We start from the raw sequence: 18,999 nt of genomic DNA, 5'->3' as shown, positions 1-18,999 counted from the left end.
TTCCGAAGTGTGCATGTATGAGTGTGTGTGTGTGTGTGTCTGAGTGAGAGAGAGTGAGTGTATGAGAGGTGTGTTTTGACGCCGCTTAAGAGGCACTACCAGTCTTCTTTCTCCTGTCAGGATGCCTGCACCGAAGGACCTGATGCTGCTGTTACCTCTGGCCTTCCTGGCACTCCAAGGTGAGTGGGCAGCAGCTGTGTTGCCATGGCAACGCCGCGATGGCAACACCTTGGCATGCATAAGAGCCACCATGTAATCCCCCCCCCCCCCCCATCCACTGACTGTGAAGTTTGTTAGTGAAGCTACGATGTTTTCTGTTCCTTTTCTGATGTTTCCATCCCTCTATGTGCTGTCTGTTGTTAGGCTTTATGTTGTGTTTATGTTTGTGTGTGTGTGTGTGTGTGTGTGTGTGTGTGTGTGTGTGTGTGTGTGTGTGTGTGTGTGTGTGTGTGTGTGTGTTGAGCTGCACATGTGTGAGTGAGTTGTTTTTTGGATTCCATTATTGTGCTGCTAAAAGCCCAGATGTTCAGGTTTTTTAAATTTTTCAGAGTAATGAGATGAGGCCATGTGGCTGTGTTTTTAGTTGATGGCAAACAAACACACACATAACACATAAGCTGTGGTGTATTCAAAGCTCCAGAGCAATGTGAGTTATGCATTTGTCCCTGTGTGTTACTTTTGGACATACCGAGTTCCTCTTGAAGTGGAGTTCTTGTTGTGTTTTTCAGCACAGGGCTAAGACTGATAACATGATTAATAAGCCATTGTCCTTCTGAATTGAACCGTTTTGTCAGTAACATATCTAATCACCATCAACCAAAAGAGCTTCAGTTAACGATGATAAAACTGCAGCAAATAAAAAAAACGTGTGACATTGCATGAAAAAAACTAGTTAATGGATCGTGACAAAAAGACAATACTTTAATTAAGCTGCATGGATTCATCGATAACTCTCTATCAGGGGAAGTCTCAGTGATCTTTGATGAGATTTCAACACAGTGATGAAGTTGAAGTTGTTGGTTATGTTCCTGTTTTTTTAACCTCTTAAATTTGATAATAGCTTTTAATAATCTTTTTGAAGTAATGCAGCTCAAAGCCTTTACCTTTACAACACGCTAACATAAAGCCAGACTGAACAGATAATAAGGGCAAAATCAAGATAATGATCCCATAAGTCTGGATGCTGTTCATTAATCCGTACATGTGCTGCAAGACATTCAGCTTGCTGCAGCGGGTGTGTTTCACTTGTCAGGTCTCTGCTGTATGAATCATCTTTCAGCTTCCTGTCAGAAACTTACGATCACGGCCGCGTCTCTTTATTTATGACCTCGAGGTTTATTTGATAAAACATGTCTTAATTAAGAACACCTCAACCGGTAAGCACGTAAAATAACTGTGAGTGATTTTAAACAAGATACAGATGTTTCAAATATGGCCTAGAATCAAAGACGCATTTTTAAATCTGTGTTGGTTTTTAAACTAACCAAAGTTAAAACAAAAAATGGGGTTACAAATAGGAAGCAATGCATTAAAAAAAAGAGATAAACTGAGCATTTAACAGTTAGCCAGCACATCTAACCTCACATACAGACACATGGTTTTGTAATTCATAAACTAAATAAATCAAGGGTATTAAGTGGAAAGAAGCAGGCAGAGGAGGCAGATTTTCAAAACTGACAAAGGTAATGAAAACGTAATTGACAGAAATATAAAGTTGGTTGCGGGGACAGCAGGTCAGTTGAGGACTGACGAGAGTAAAAACATCTGGAGCTAGACGCAGCGGGGATGAGGATAGAAGTAGAGACAGGAAATTGGATAAAATCGCTTTAAAAAAGAGAGAGCGGGAACAGATTGAGCTTGATAAAAAAAATTACAGTTTGTGCTATTTTTGTTTTCAAATGCGGATCATCGTTTGCTAAAAATAAAACAGAAGTTCAAGAAGTCGCTGAAAAGTAGCAAATCTACAAAAGAAGACGACAAACCCCGAGTTAAACGTTAACGCTCTGTCACTCTAAGCGCTCTCTAAATTCAGTTTGAAGACACTGTAGTGGAAAGATTTGATCAGATGGAGAAGAAATGTGAGGAGAAAAAAAGAACAGCCTGACCCCAAAAACATTCAAATACACGGATCAGCAGAAATGAATCCATAGATCTCATTAAAACTTATAACAAACATTTGGATTAGCACGAGGAAACCTGCAGAGTTTTCAGTTGGTAAATGGACTTGAACTTGGATAGCGCTTTTCTAGTCTTCTGACCAATCAAAGCACTTTTACACCGCAGGTCACACCTACACATTCACACCCTGATGGTAGAGGTTGCTAAGTAACGTATCCATCAACGTGAACTAATCCAGTCATACACATGTGCCCAGCAGTGGGAGCAGCTAGGGTTTTACAAACAAACTGATACTCAGCCATGAGCAGCTTTGTATGTGACTTATCTCTTCTTCTTTATGAATCCAGGATCTGTAGGTAAGAGACAAGATTTGTGTTTACGTTTACAGTTTGTATTCAGAAATGAATTGACCAATCATGTTTCAGCAGGAAGCGGTTGCATGCAGTATAACAGTCTGTGTGGAGAGCAAAATAAATAAATAAATAGGCTGGAATGCGATCTAATAACTTTTTGCTAATGCCAGATCTTGATTTAGATGATTTATTAATTGATATAAACAGATGTAACATATTGAAGATAGATACAAATCTGCTCTTAGACGTCTTATCTCAACTTCAACGGCATTTTCTGTCTGAAGTTGCTTGTCAGACGGGACACAAAGACTAATGCACGGAAGTAGGAAGTCTTTGCCAAGATCTATAAATCTATTGGTTAAACATGAAACCAGTCTATACTGGCTGTCAGCCCAAAATGCTAAATAGTCATCGGATGATAGTCGATTGCTTCCAAGGCAAATGTGTGATGGACCAAACAGTGAAAAGAGCTCAGACAACTTCATGAATACTTTGATTTAAAATGCACAAAGGAGTGCTTTTCCTTTCAGAACATTTTCAGGATAATCAAAATAATCTCTCTGTGTGACATTTTAAAAAGGTTAAATAGGGGGTCCAGTTTTAGTTGTTTTGAAAGATGACAAAGAGCAGGAAGTAAGCTGACGGAGTCGTGTCGTTTCTTTAAAGCTTGACCAGAGGCTCACAGAGCCTAATGCATCTGACGGTCACATTAACTAATGCAGCAGCAGAGAGACGATTTGTATCTGCAGTCACAGCACGCAGCCATTTAGTCTGCAAACGGTCTCGAGCTTGTTTCTTATGGTCAGAGGAGATTACTGTAAACAGGATGTTTGAACAACCACACCATCCGCCCCGAGCCATTTAGACATCACGTCCACTCCATCACTCCACCCTGACCACTGCGTCTGCACGGATTGAGAATCACATTATGGAGAAGCTCATTATGCTAAGTAGCAGAGCATAAATGAATTATGACTTCTGGAGCAATGCACTGCAGCGAGATTTTAAAAAGCCATTAAGTCTGATTTATGGTTTCTAATGTAAATCTCTGTGTTTTGATGCTGTTTGGGACTCGTTAGAGTTAAGGATGTTTGTTGTGAGGGAGACAGTTCTCACAGTTTTCCAGATTGATCTTCCAGTTAAAGTTAAATAATTTGACTCTTCAAGATTATGTGTTACAGCAGAAGTCTCTTCTTCTCTGCAATGACTGCTACAATCACACTAGTTACTGGATATCTGTATACATATTGCCTCATACAGTCACCAGGCGTTGTGAACAATGATTGATGCACTCCATCAAAGGGGCCCTGCAATCTGAACAAAACCATGCATGTGACTCTCTAGAAACATTTTAGAACATTTCTGCTCAAATGTGCAGCCGCTGTCAGAATCTGCACAAATCTTATTCTGGAAAGAATTTAAGTCTGACCCTCAAATCTGGAGCGAGGTACTGTGTCGCGACCTGATTGCAGGCTGCATGAGCACACACACACAGCTGGGTGTAAGAGGTTTGTGGAGGTCATGTGGTTAAAGAGAGGTCTTAAAAGGACAGGATGACCTTCTCCATAGATTGATTTTTATTTGAAAGGCCGGCAACTTTTGTGTTGATTAATTAAAAAATGTAGGTATCACACTTTTCATGACATGGGGGGAGGGCGTGTCATTTTATGAAGGATAAGAGATTCTCATAATAAGGGGCATGGCTGGGCACGTTGTCACTGTTTGTCAGGAGGCTTAAGACCCGCCTCAGCTCCAGCTCTTTGCCTAAAAGGTGGAGGATGAGTGAAAGTAAGTTTGAGACAGCATTTCCAATATGGCCAACGCCATCAATGGGCTTCAAAAGTCAGCTTCAGAAACAATGGTGACGTCACCGAGACTACGTCCATTGATATGCAGTCTATGTGTTGTACATCAATTCCCATGTTAATATGCTCCACTCAGTATTGTAGTTCAACCAATGGACATAATAAAGGCATAAAGAATAAGGCTTTAATAATCCTCTTATTATCACTAATAAATAGCTGTTGTGCTACAAGTATCCATTCCAAAGGTGTTTGTGTTAATGGGAAAACATCTCAACATCCTGGAGACAAACAGACCAATAAGAAGAGAGATATGAAGCTCGTAAGCGCTGTCACTGCTGCGACGTTTTATCAGCCCTGATGACGCACTTCTTCGCCACCACTCACACACTTACTTCACTGAGGTAGTGCTTCTCGAAATTGCACGAGTGTGTGCGGGGCGTGTATGTGTGTTTCAGAGCGGCACAAGGTGCAGACGAGGACATGAGCACTTTATGAATCAGGACATGCAGAAGACTTTGTGTGTGTGGAGAGAGTTTGTAAAATAATGTCTGGCCTGACTGGACAAAGAGGACTAAAGAAACAAGTTTAATAGGGAGACAAACTCACAGAAGGACAGGACTGAGAGAATGTCTGTCTGCTACTTCAGCACCACGGACAGCGCCATGGATTCATCAATACACAGCACAGTGATTCTTCAAGGCTTTCGGTCATTATAGGCGTTTCTACACTTCATGATGTTTATCTGGTCATGAATTCATAATTTACATGAATCAGTTAAATGCATAAAAAGTCACTAATGAGTAGAAAAACTATTGTTGCTTCTCGGTAATTGAAACCACTTTCAGTTGCTTCGATCTTGAGTGAGGAGAAGTTTGGAGTTAATTGAGCTTAATTCAGACAAGCAGAGAGGGGAGCCATGAGTTCGTTTAAGCTTTCTTTCTCTCGATCTCTTTTTGTGGAACTCTGGAAAATATTTGGTTATCCTGGATCAGTTTTTCGTTTATTATTTGTCTACGTAAACAGTTCAACTTTTATCGATTGGGTGCTCTAGTAGCGTGCGCCCCGTGTATGGAGGCTGTCATCCGCCAAGTGGGTTGGCTCGGGTTCAAATCTGACCTGTGGCTCCTTTCCTGCACTCTCTCTCTCTCTCTCTCTCCCTCCCTGGTCTCTTATTTTTGGATGTGTAATAGGGAGGAGGGAAGTGTAAAGCTAAGGTTTCATTAGATGGAAATCTACAGAGTTGAATGAAATTTGTCTAAAATTAGGTCTGATGACCAGATGATTTTCTTTTGCAGGTTTTGATGTGTTTTTATTGCTTATATAAAAATCATTTGATGTTAAGATCCTAAAAAAATAGATTCTTTGAACATGAGCCAATGAACCGGGTATTTAAAACGAAGATATAATGACCGAAAATATTGTAAGTCAGGGATTCCTCAAGCTTGTTCTATCCTCACAGATGTGTGTAATGTTACCGGCTTTGTCGAGTAAAATGGAAGAGACCTTCACCGAGCTGTTTGCTTCAGTGCTTTCATTGTTCCAGTGGAAAGTGTCTGGCTCACTTTGTGTCGAGGGAAATGTCACGGACGCTGTGGCATTTCCCCTGGTTGTGTATGCCTACAGTATGTGACGTGTGTGTTTATGTCTGTAGTCACCCAGGCATGGAAACAGTCGTCCTGCATCTCGTCATTTTTTGCCGTTGCTTATCCTTTTTTCTTCCGTATCTCCTTCTTAAACGGCCTGTTCTGCAACTATACTGTATCCCTGAGTGTTTTTTTTTTTTTGTATTCCCGGTGAAATGTGAAGCTAGCTGACCTCAGTGGGTGGATGGTCTTTTGTGCAGCTGAAGCTATAAGTCAGTTTTTCTGCTTGGTAGGCCTCAGGGGTATTCAGATACTGATATAAGGGATTAACGAGTCAGCCCCCCCATCAGGGAGCAAAAACTTCTAATCTGTAATTTCTGGAATATCCGTTGCATAATCCCAAAGCCTGGATCCGAAGATTACGCAATGGCTTTGCATTTTTGATGGTCGGTGTGTTTGTATCCTGCTGCTGTTGGTGCTGAGGCAGTTTGGTGACTCCTCTGTTCGGTCTGCACTTTGGATGTGCAGCTTCTTTTGCATCTGCTTGCATATTTGTCTCTTCCTCTCTCGTCTTCTGTCCTCTCGCTGTCGTCTTTACTCGCCGTCTCAGCTTCAGACAGTCAGCAGCACCCCCCCGATCATCTCGCCTCTTGCTTTGTCACCGACCTCCCTAAAGATTACTGCCTTTCTCTGTGTGATGTGCGGCTGATTTTCATCTGTTTGTTTCTCTCTCACAACTACATTTCTCTCGTTACCTTTACTAACTTAAATTTTTTTCCTGTTGTAACATGTGCTCTTACATTGTTAGAAGTCTATATGCCAGCCATCTCAAACCCTTCTGTGTTTTTCTGCATGCAAAGTCTTGCTCTTGTATCCTCTCTTTTGTCTCATTCTGCTTCTGTCCTCTCTCTTCTCTGCACAGTAGAAGCTGACATGATCGAATCTCCCACAGACTTGAGTCAGAACATCATCACATGTTAATTTTTGACCAGAAATGCGATGGTGTCTCCTTTGCAAAATGGCTCTCGGTTGATTTCCTGTGAGATTTGACAGGGGCATTAGGTGATGAATGACTTCCATCGACCTCTATTGGCAGTCGGGATTAGCTGCAGCACTGACAGCTGGTGCAGCTTACAGCAGCCTATAATTACCACAAACAATCAAGTCATACTTGTAACACACAAGTAAGCTAATTAGAGCAGAAATCCATCAACAAAAAAAAAAGAAACAGATTTGTCTATTTTCCTTGTATTGAGGAGGTGCACCTGGTCCTTCAGCAGATCAGGAGCAGTGTTTGTGAATGATGTTCGACTCAGGTCTGAGTGTACAAATCTGGAGCTCCTCTGCAGAACCACCTCTCAGAAAACCTGAAAACCCAAGACCTCGCCTTAACTGGACCTGGTTTTATAGGTTCAAACATTTTAAGTTTTCCTCTCTTGAGTTAGCATGTATCAGGTTAGTGTTCATGCTGGTGTAAATGAAAATTATAGTTTCAAACAACTTTAACAAATCATCGGTGTTAAATATTTACTATCTTCAATTATGACAGCTTCTCACGAAAACCATGCAAACAGCTCGACAGCTGGTTAACAAGAAAACAGTGATGGGAAAAGGTACATTAAAAGTCACACATTATGCAAAATACACTTGACCATGTTTGTCTAACACTTATATGTGTCCCTAGTCTGTCTACAAACATCCCCAGTGATGAGAAAAGTCCATCCTCTCCGTCTTCTGCCTGCTTCACTTTTCAGAAAATGTGTGCTCAAACAGGCCGTTTGGAGATTTTCCCTTCATGACATCACAAAGGGCAGTAACCCCTCCCCCAGGTGGGTGACACTCCCACAGCTAGGTGTTTGTTGTGCCCACAATAGGGCATAGTGAAAGAAAGCCCCAGCAACCCAAGTCCTTCCAGAGAGGGGGCGTGGTCGAACACAGCTCATTTGCATTTAAAGCTACAGACACAGAAACAGCCAGTTAGTGGCTGAAATAGAGGGGTTTATAAACATGATCAAATACAGGATCAGAGTGGATTTTGGGCAAGAAACTTCACTGATGTGTTTTGGGGAGCCCTAAGACTTATTTAAACTGGTTGAAAGGAGGATATTATGTGACCTTTAATGCCAAGGGGTTCTTCTGCATTTGCCTTGGGGTCTGTGAAAAGATTGTGGAATAATGCTGCATACTTTTTTTTATTATTTAATATATATATATATATATATATATATATATATATGTGTGAGTAAATTATGCACGAGTGATTATTTATCAGTGTAGGAGACCCTAAAAGCAGCAAACTACATATATAAACTATTCTGCACAGGAAATCTGAAAGTTAAACTCAAACAGAGAACTAGTAATTAAACCTTTTGATTAAACTGGGTTCTACTTTTTTTTATAATTATGTTTAATAGTATGTTTTTTTTTTTATCCATAAAAAAAAGCAGAGTGATTATGGAGACGTGCTGAGGCTCCTCTGACAGGACTGTGTGGAGAGGTCAGATATTAAAATAAGCTTAATAATAATAATAATAAGTATATGAAATAAGTTATTTTGTTATCTCTGCTTGTTGTGATAACAGCTATTACTAGTTTGTGGTTGTTTTTTTAGGGCTTGTTTTTCATTATGTCTTGTATTCATTTGTGGGTCCTTGTATCACATCATTATGATAAAAAAAACAAACACATTTTCTTACCTTTCAAGAGATGTTTCCGCGTTCTGCGATCTTAGCATTTACTTTGGTCAGAGCGATGTTATTACAAATAGGAACCTTGTCCCAAATAATGTGTGCATAGTCTTTTCAGCAGACCGCGCATGTCCTGATCAAACAGGTTCTACATGTCGTACTCCACTTTAATCAATCTAAAAATAGTACTTGGTAACTTGCTTGACTTTGGCTCTGATATAAGCATTCATGTGAGCATAAAGCATGTTTTTTAACCTCTGATAAGGTCAACTTAGACTGCGCCACCAGTGTGCATTAACGTTTAAGTTAATGCTCTGAGGCCTGTGGAGACTAAAACTGTTTTCTTAACTTTCTGCTCCTTCCCCCTTTTTTCTCTCTCTCTCTCTCTCTGCAGTGCATCAACCAGCATTTTTCCTCCCCCCCGTGCTAACGTAGAAATGGCTGTTAATACTGAAGCGTTTGCTAACTTTATCTTTCTTCCCTTCCCTGTTTTTCCTTTCCTCCACGCTTCATCGCAGTGTGGTGGCATGTCTATTTCTGTCCATCCTTTAAGTCTCTTTTTGGTGTTGCAATGTTTGTATCCCAGGGAGTTCAAGTAGTCCTTTCTTACATATGTGTGTACATGACGCCAAGGCCGATGAAGCCCCTGCAAATCTCAACCAAACTTTGAATGATTTCAGTCCGCCTTGAATTCATCTGATCAGCGCTGTGTTTCCTGTCCTCTTCCTCATCTTCCTCCCTCCCTCTTGGTCTTGCAAATCGAAACAAAAGCATCCCCAAGGGTGAAAGTTGAGAATTGCACAAGATCAATGGTTGAGAGCCATGCTGAGGCCTCAGTGGAAACTGCAAGGTGCAGTGTGAGAAAGAAACATTTGGAGTTACAGGTGTGTAACTCCCGTTCGATGAGAAGTATGTGTCATGGTGATGATGGCATATATAGATTCACACTTCTATATATGAATTTAGCTCAGTTACCAATTGGCAGAATGCAAGAAATCACTATTAATCACTTCGACCTCTTTATTTCCCCTCAGTTTCACAGATTGAACTCTTAAAATAATAATGACAATAAAACTGAAAACAAAATACATCAAATTCACAAATGTCTAAGAGCTGAAATGATGAGTGGAAATAAAAATGCAAGACAGAAGCTTTGCCTGTTACAAAAGAAAAAACACGCATGCAATGACCATGTGGAATAAGCACACACGAATACAAAAGCTGCAGTAGCTAACATTGTTTTGTAACATGCTGTTCAGACAGCTTGCCTGCAAGCACTGAGATACTGAAAATAAAACAGAGCTCAGCCCGTGTATCGAGCTTTCCCTCAAGTCATGGTCACATGAAAAGGAGGGAAAAAGCCAACCACAGCTCTTACCTCTGAAGCCTGCGACCTGCTAATAGTGTCAAAGGACAATAACGAGATTCAGACGGTTCCTAACAGAGCGTTCTTCATCCTTTTCACTCCGTAGCATCTTTGTGCCATGGAGCCTGCGTGGAGGTTGACTCAGACACGGAAGCCGAAGTTGACACAGGCTTCAAACTTGGCTGCATCTCCTGTAAAAGGAGGGGCGAGGTGACTGCCGAGGCCTATGTTGAATGGGAATTCAAACCCTTCAATGACTCCGAGTCAACCCCTGTGAGTATTCATTAAATATATTTGAAAGAATGTCGTCAGTGATTTGTCTGCAGATACGCACAGAGATCTGATGGATGAAACACATATTAAACGTAAAGACGCAAGAACATCTGTGTATCTTCTCTGCACAAATCTTACCGCTGAAAAAGCGTCCCGTACTGAAGTGTTAACACATGAAAAAGACTTAAAACCAAGACAACATGATGGTCAAATTCATGCCAGTCCCTTTAAAGCTTCTGTGAGGAGTTTTTGACTAGTTATGAAAGAGACTAAAAATAATACTGATTCCTCGTTGACCTGCAAAAGCAAACAAGAAAACGAAAGGGTAATTTCATTGCCTCTAAGTAGGTATTGTTTTCAAGCCTGTAACCAATGCTGTGGGGTAGGTGTCAGACAAGACCAATTACAGCATGCTGAAGGAACACCCTCTTTTCATTTTCCACAACAATATGAGATTTTATCAAAACACACCACCTACGAGAGAGAGAGAGAATTGTCATGTGACCATGTGGAGAAAATAAAAACCTCAAACACACCCACCACAACAAGGCCTCTGTTTTCTGGGAAAGAGATGTAATGCATTTATCATGAGAGAGCGCAGAATCTTGCATTTTTCATGACAGCCCCCCCCCCCCCCCCCCACCCCTTCACCCCCCTTGTGTGTGTGTTGACTGGCAGACAGCACTTATTCTAACATAAGGAGTCCTCACCAGGCAAAGCAAAGAGGCCATTACAGCATGTAGTTGAAGCAGGAGAGATCCCATTAGCCCGTTTAGAAACCGTATCCACTAATTCACCAGAGAGTTCAGAGAAGCCATAACTGCAGCTCAGTCGATGCAGAGAAACAGCAGCAGTGAGGTGGAGACCGTCTGTTTGTTTCCTTGAGGTATGACAGGAAAACTTCTCAATCCATTTGTTTTACACTCAGATATAAAGTCACACTACATGTGTGTGCAGGGACATGAACAGTGACAGTGTCCTTGACGTCAAGCTTTACATATATATATTTTAAATAATTATGTAAACTCTAACTAGTGTTGTAGTCAAGACCACACTAGCCGAGATGAGGACATACCCGAGACCGGAGTTCTCCGAGACTAAAACAAGACCGAGACATTTAGGAATCGAGACCGAGTCAAGACCAAGACCAAGGCAGGGCTAGACAGAGACTAGACCAAGACCATAAATATCCCCGTAACTGGGGGATACAAATCAAACTATGAATGAATTAAAGCTAATTTTTCTTTTACAAAGGGATAATTTCCTTCTAATCAAAGTAATGACTTGGAAAAATAGAGGTGTGGTGGTCTTGACAGATCTTGATTTAAAATCCAGAGTCCGCCCAGTCCGAGACCGAGTCAAAATGCTTTCAATTTCAAGACGAGACCAAGACCTTCAAAAAGTGGTCTCGAGACTGGTCTTGAGAATAAGTCTGATTTCGAGTACTGCAACACAACCCTCAACTAACTCATGATTAATATTAATTTGTGGCTTATTTTCTAAGATCGACATATACATCGACTTCAGTTCTGCCTTTAACACCATACAGTGACACCAGATGATCAGGAAACTCCACCAGCTTAATGTCCCACCACTTCTCCACCATCACCACCAACACTGGAGCCCCCCAGGGCTGTGTGCTCAGTCCATTCCTGTTCACACTCTATACCAACGACTGCACCAGCCCCTCAACAGTTACCACATACTTTAAATACTCGGACGATACAGCCATAGTTGCACTTCTTGATGACAATAACTCAGTTTCAGACTACCAGCAGACCATATCTCACTTCACACCGTGGTGCACAGACAACTATCTCCAACTGAACGTCACAAAAACAAAATGTATGGTCATCACTAACCCTGGTTCCTCACATACCGTCCATAACCCCACATACATTAACAATGAAACTGTGGAAATGGTCAATTCCTTAAAATATCTTGGACTCACCCTGGACAATAAACTCAGCTTTGATCAACACACCACCGACACTACGTTGCCAGCAAAGACTTTCGGCCATACAAAAACTCAGAGCCCTGTCTGTCTCACCTCACCTCCTGTTACTTCTGTATAAAAGCATCATCCAACCCCTCCTCCTCTACTGCTCACCCTGTTTCTTCAACATGCTCACTGTTACGAATAGAAATAAACTCACCCGTATCACAAATATTGCTTCAAAAATCATAGGCCTACCTATCCAAAACCTCTCACAGCTCAACTACAGAGCCCTGACTCACCGAGCACCATAGCCCAGAACCCCTCTCACCCACTTAATCCACTCTTTTCTTTCCTGCCATCAGGCCGGAGATATAGAACCCTGACTTGGAAGAGGGCAGACTTCAAAAAGAGCTTTGTCCCCTCAGCCATTGAATGATAGACAATGAACATCTACTTTTTCACATCAGTTAACCATTCGCTTTTTAATGGGCGATAAAAACGATTTATACATGTAAAAAGTTAAATAGAGAACCTTTAAAATAGTATTTTCCTGCAGCATGCTGTTCTTCGTCTGACACCTTCACTCCATGCATCTGCTCCAGGTGTAAAAAATAACTGTATAGAAAGGTCAGTCTTATTTCTAATGGCCTTGTTTGCTTTTGTAGCTCATTAAGAGGCATCAGTTTTAAAACCAGCTAAAGACTCCTCGCAGGAGCTTTGAAGCAATTTATTCAGCAATCTGAAATTCATTTCACTCTCCTGAACGTTCAAAGTCTCACTTTCATTATACTTCCTAATGAATTACTAAATGATGTTCTGTATTTCTCTTCCAGATATATAGCTATGTAGAAAAAAACTCCAAATTCCATGACCCACGTTTCGAGAATCGTCTGGAATGGAGAGGCAGCAATAACACCAACGACCTACAGGACGGCTCCATTTATATCCACAATGTGACCTTCAATGACTCTGGAACCTACATTTGCACGTTCTATCGCACTCTCAAGTACACGAACTACGAATTTCAAACCAACCACACGAAGAATATCTTCTTGACAGTGGTGCCAAAACGTAAGGAAAAGTAGGAGTATTGTTGGATCTTTGAAAGGGGATGAGGGATATGAAAAAAAAACATTTGTAAGTCTGTTCTTTATTTCCAGAATAAATTATTTCATGCTCAACATTTAACACAATGAAGGATGAGACCTTTTGGACACACCTCTAGACCAGCTTGAAAAAAGATTTTCTCAAACCAAACCACTTAAAAAAGAAAGTGAAAAGATTTCTTTAGACATTGACATTGAGGGTGAAGCATTTTCAGATATTCAAGAGTGATGACTCTAGACTAAAGGACTGGTCAGTTACTGTTACTAAAAAAAGGAATGCCCTGAAACCAGCCGCTTGCAATCTTCATAAACCAGAAGCCCAAAAAGTCCCCTCTAAAAATCCACTCTATGCTAATATAGTGGGGTTTTTCAACTGATTGAGAGCCAGGTGTTCACTTTAGGAGTTAAGACCTAAAAGACACAATAAAAATAAGTTAGAACTATATGTTCACCCACAATTCACCTCATTAATTTAAAAGGTGAAAAAATGTGTCAAAAATGGGGTTTAAATAAAAAGTACTCTGAAGTTCCACAAGGTTCAATGCTCGGTCCTCTGAATGTTCATGGTTGAGCTAAATAGATTAACATGTGAATGTTTTTCTTGTTACCAGACATGGAGGAGCATCTTAAATTTTTGCTTGAAATGGTTTATCAGATATTAAAGTTAAGAGTTTCAGGAAGTATCCTCAAAAAATCTGATGGAAAATACTCATTCATAACTATTGGAAACTCATTTTGCCATTGAAAAGATTTTTGAAAAGCTATGTAGGCGTGGTCATAACTATTTAACTTAACTAATTTAGAAGCTTACTTTGATGTAAATAAGACCCTTAACAGCATAGTAAAGGTTGTTGCTGATTTTGGTCTCCTGTGAGACTTTGACAGCAGAGAACTGAACCCCAGCTGCATATATTTCAAAAGTATTAGCAGCAGGATTCAGGGAATGATAAATTATACCACACTGTACATAAGAACAGGAGGATGTGAATTATTGTTTTAAAAAAAATGTATGACCTAGACAACCCTAATAATCCCATTTCCAGTAGCAAACCGACATTATATCTTACCTTATCTCCCTCCGGCTCTGTAGTCACAAGGGGAATGGCATCCATCTTGTCGGAGGTGATGATGTACGTCTCCATCATCGGGCTGCAGCTTTGGCTCGTGGTTGAGATGATTTACTGCTACAGGAAGATCGCGGCAGCAGGAGAGGAAGCATTGAGAGAGAGCGCGTGAGTAACACTTAAAACACACACACACACACGCCAGCCCCTCATTTTCAAAATCGACAGAGCTGTCCTGATCTCCCACCAACCCTTTTGACCCTTGTTTTCCCATCCTGACACTGTTTGGAAAGCAAAAACACAAACTGTTTTAATCTGCTATTTTCAATATAACAAACATATTGCTTTTTCCATTTTGCACTGATAGCTTGTTCTTATCACTGTCTGATTTTCCCCTTTCTCCCCCTCTTTTTTCCTTCAGGGCCGAGTATTTAGCTATAGCATCTGAAAGTAAAGATAATTGTGCAGGTGAACAAGTAGCAGAATAGCACAGGTAGGTCTGGATCCTCACTCAACTTGACGTCTTTTTCGCTGTTGATTTATTGATGATATTCTTATACATATTAAACTGAATCTTGGACCAAGATACTAGTATAAAATAATATGTTGTTGACATCCTGTATACACTAGAAGATATTTTTTAAATAGCGCCATTTGTTTTCTAAAAGCCAGCATACATTTATCTACAGGAAGTCAATTTCATGCTTATAGGCATCTTTACCTTATTTTTAGTTTCTTTTTTTTTTTTTAAACTTCAGGTCAAGACAGAATCCAAGTCTGCTTCCTTGAGGAATTTCACATCCACCTTAATGTCTTCTCCTCTCACTGTCACTCGTCGCCCCCGGTCCTCTCCACATTACGGAATGAAATGGAATGACAGAGAGGAAAAACATCTTCCAAGAAAGGTTTTAAGTGACTTTCAGCAGAAGGACTGAACTGTATCTCACACAGAGGGACTGGAGTGATGCACCTGGTCATGCCCAACCGGAAAGAGAGAGTGAGAGAGCTTTGTGTAAAATAGGTGTACAAGTTTGCACAGATAATCCTTGAACATAAGTAGAATATATTATCAGAACTGCATATCCAAAATCTGCATGCTTACAAGCTTTTAAAACGACCGGCATCATGCTCTCTGTGTTCTGTCACAGCCATGTTTTTTAAGAGTTTTTAGTCATTTTTTTCATTCTTCTGTATTTGACGCCACTATTTGCGCTTTAGATGATACAGGTTTTATATATTTGATATTTAACTGTGTAAGCGATTCCTCTGATGATTTATAAAGCGGGAGTTAAGGTTTAGAATTGATTTACTTTTAAATAGTCATTAGACTTAATTTTTCTTTTTGACAATATGTAACTACGGTCCAGAGTCCAGTGGAAACACACTTGTCCTTGGGTTAAATGCTTAATTGTGACCTATTTTGATGCCAAAGTTGATCTGCAGCATTTAATCAAATTCAGCAAAGATTAGTTAGAGTTGTCAGCTTCTTAACCAAAGGAGAACACAGCAATTGAAAAAAAATGTCCATCATGTCAGCAGTGGCCACAGAAAGGTCACAGTCTGAATTTAAAGGTCACTTATCTTTGCATTTTTTTACCATATGTATGGTCAAATCCCCGCTGACAATGCATAACCCTTTTGGTTTAAATGGGATGTCACTTTTTGAGCAGATAAGAAGAGCAATGAGTGATGAATCTCACTTTTCAAGTCATTTTATCAGCAGGTTTGAATAAAACAACTCTACAGGAATGTGACTGCAGCTGCAAAGCAGCAGAAATGTCATTTGTTCATAATGTGAATTCTACTTCAGCTTGAGCTCCAGGAGGCTATTTAATGACCATGTATGAAGTATTCAGATATTTTTAAGTCATAACTTCTAGAATACACGGAACATGCACTCATAAGGAACTTAAAGTGCAAGGTCAAACTTGTGAGAAAAACTTCTCAGTTGTGTTTTAAATGTGAAGGATTGGACTCGGAAATCAAGATTAGATAACGTTGTCCCAAACTCTTTGACAACATATTGAAGGATTTTACAGTTTTTTTAAGATGCTTAAACTCTCAACGGATAAATCAGCTAAATTTCCCATAACAATCAAAGCTAAATATCAGTGAAATACTATTTAATTGTAGCATAGGAAGAGGCCTTTAAAGCAGATCACCCTGTTTGAACCGGCTGTGAAACGTTTCAAGCTAGCCGTCTTTTTTTTTTTTTTTTTTTCACATTTTCTTCTTCAATTTTTAGAGCTGGAATAAATGTCTCACTACAACAGGAGGGTCAGGAGTGAAAAAAAAAAAAGATCGGCACCGGTAGAGAAAGTGTGACTTCCAGTGATGTTTAAGATGACGATTTATGTTTAACTGTCTGACCTGTATGCACACACCAAACTCTAAAGCACCTAGCAGGTGTTGCAGATTAGCATCCACTATAAACACGATGATACTTGCATTGGATGGCTGTTTTCAGTTCGTCTATGTATATTGTATGGTATAAGGTAAATGTTACATGGACTTGAGCTCGTATAAGGCTCTTCTATTCTTCCGACTTCTCAAAGCGCTTTATACACCGCAGGTCACAACTACCCATTCACACACTGATGCTAGAGGCTGCTATATGCAAAGTCTTCATCAGGAGTAACTAATCCCATTCAAACACCACCGACAAAGCAGTGGGAGCAACTTGGGGTTAAGCGTCTTGCTCATGGACACATCACACAATCGGCTGCATGAGCTGGGGATCGAGCCTCCGATCTTCCGGTTAGGAGACGACCGACTCTACCAACTGAGTAGTATCTAGTATCTATAGAGTACCGTATGTGTCCCTATCAAATATACACAAAAAAAAAATTGTGGCTGTACCAATAAATCCTAAGGGCCATGAAAGAGGCAGTTTAAGCTTTAATTTGTCTGTGTGGAAACTGTTGATGTGTTACACAAATGTCTAAGTGTCTTTGTAGAAACATAAGGGCTTCGCTTATTGCTATAATCTAACTGCCAGTGGGTAAATGTACCACAAAACCTGTCCAGTGTGCCTCCCAAGATGGAAACCAAAAGAAAAAAAAAGCCAAGAGCGAAAATCTTGACACAAAACTCTGGTGTCAAAACTGTCATTGCCGAGTTCTCGGCGACGGGTTACCACTAGATGGCAGCATAACACTGCTGTTTTGCATGCTTACTAATCATCTCTTTTGTACCCAAACTGTCTTTGATACATTTTGACATACTGAAAAGGAGACGCTCACAAACTGATATATTAATACAGACTTACAAGCATGCTTACAGCTGGAATACTGAGAGGGTGCACTTTTATTTTCAGAACTTATACAGAATAATAAATAAGTTACTCGCTGAAACAAAGCTGAGTCATTTTAAAGGCTATTGAAGTTATTGTAAACACTGCTGAACGAAGGGTTTCGGGATATGCATCATTTAAATACGAATCATTTTCCCTGCATAAAAGACACAACCAGTAAAATGAATCCTGCCCCGCTCAGCTTCCCACATTGTTTGTCTGCTTTGTGAACACGTGTTTTCTCTCAGCGACTCATTAAACTGCTGTTTTCACTTCACATTTAGGTGCTTGTTGCTTGCCAATATCAAGAAAGAAGAGAGATGGAAATAACAGTGACACAGAAAGAAATAAAAACACTTGTGAGAAAAACGAGTCTGGTCTCACTTGGATTCTCTTTGTCTTACTCGGGGGAATATTTGATATGTCGAGGTGTCAGGGGGGTTTGTCAAACATGTAACAACTCCACCGATGTGATATATATATATATTTTTTATATTTTTCACACTTAAATATAATAGAAATCAAGTATCTCCTCTGAAAATAACTCATGACTGTCTACAATGGGTGTAACACCCCGAGTCCCACTGTCTGTGATGCTTTCCGAGTTTTTTTTCTGTTTGTTTACATCGCCCGGACGGCCGGCTGACTCCTCCCCTCGCGAATAAAAGTTGTTTAATTGAGGGACTAGAGAAAAGAAGAATAACATACTGTACTCACTGCTTAACTGTGTTTCTAGATCACGCTCATTTCGGTGTGAAGATACGAGCATAATAAAGATCGCTAGCATTAGCATGCTAATGCATCAATGCACCGCGAGTTGTTTTGGTTTCATGCTGGTGCTCAAGGGCGACATCTGCTGGATCAAAAAATCGCATATAAAGCCTTTGAACTAATAAAAATCTGTTATTTATTAAGTTAAACGTGTTTAGTCACCTGTCGTCAGGGGAAACATGCACAACATGTTGAAGCAAAGTTATTGACCAGTTATCTGTTTGTTTTTTTAATGGCTCTCTGGTATGAACTTTAACCTTTCATTCAATTCAATACGTGCCATCAGCAGGACTATAATAGAAGCAGTATTTATTATTATTACTTATTATTATTATACTATTATAGTATTATAAGTGTTAGGGGGTTATCAGGTTAAAATAATCAGTAGCAGAGTAAGAATGATACAGGACCAATCTACAATGGAAAATAACAAAGGATAAATAAATACTGCTGTGTTTATGTATAAAATACTGTTGACTCCTCAAGTTTGTGTGTATTTATATTTAAGGTCATACCGTGTGTCTGTTCATGTTAATGATTCTACTAGTGTTCTTTTATTATTTAAGATTTATTTTGGGGCTTTTTGCCTTTATTTGATAAGACAGAGGATAGAGTATGAAACAGGTGCGAGAGAGAGAGAGG

General features: G+C 40.0%; 1 protein-coding gene across 1 annotated transcript; it reads left to right on the top strand.

The window, feature by feature from the left end:
- The first annotated feature begins 80 nt into the window (after nucleotides 1-80).
- scn1ba (sodium channel, voltage-gated, type I, beta a) lies at nucleotides 81-17,958 on the top strand. Its single transcript, XM_061050033.1, has 6 exons — nucleotides 81-179; nucleotides 10,019-10,185; nucleotides 12,958-13,195; nucleotides 14,321-14,462; nucleotides 14,716-14,787; nucleotides 15,053-17,958. The coding sequence occupies exons 1-5, from the start codon at nucleotides 122-124 to the stop codon at nucleotides 14,780-14,782; spliced, it is 672 nt and encodes a 223-aa protein (XP_060906016.1). The 5' UTR covers nucleotides 81-121; the 3' UTR covers nucleotides 14,783-14,787; nucleotides 15,053-17,958.
- Nucleotides 17,959-18,999: the final 1,041 nt, after the last annotated feature.

Source organism: Labrus mixtus, chromosome 11, assembly GCF_963584025.1.
Source record: "Labrus mixtus chromosome 11, fLabMix1.1, whole genome shotgun sequence".
NCBI classification, from domain to species: domain Eukaryota; kingdom Metazoa; phylum Chordata; class Actinopteri; order Labriformes; family Labridae; genus Labrus; species Labrus mixtus.
This window is presented reverse-complemented; position numbering and strand designations above follow the sequence as displayed.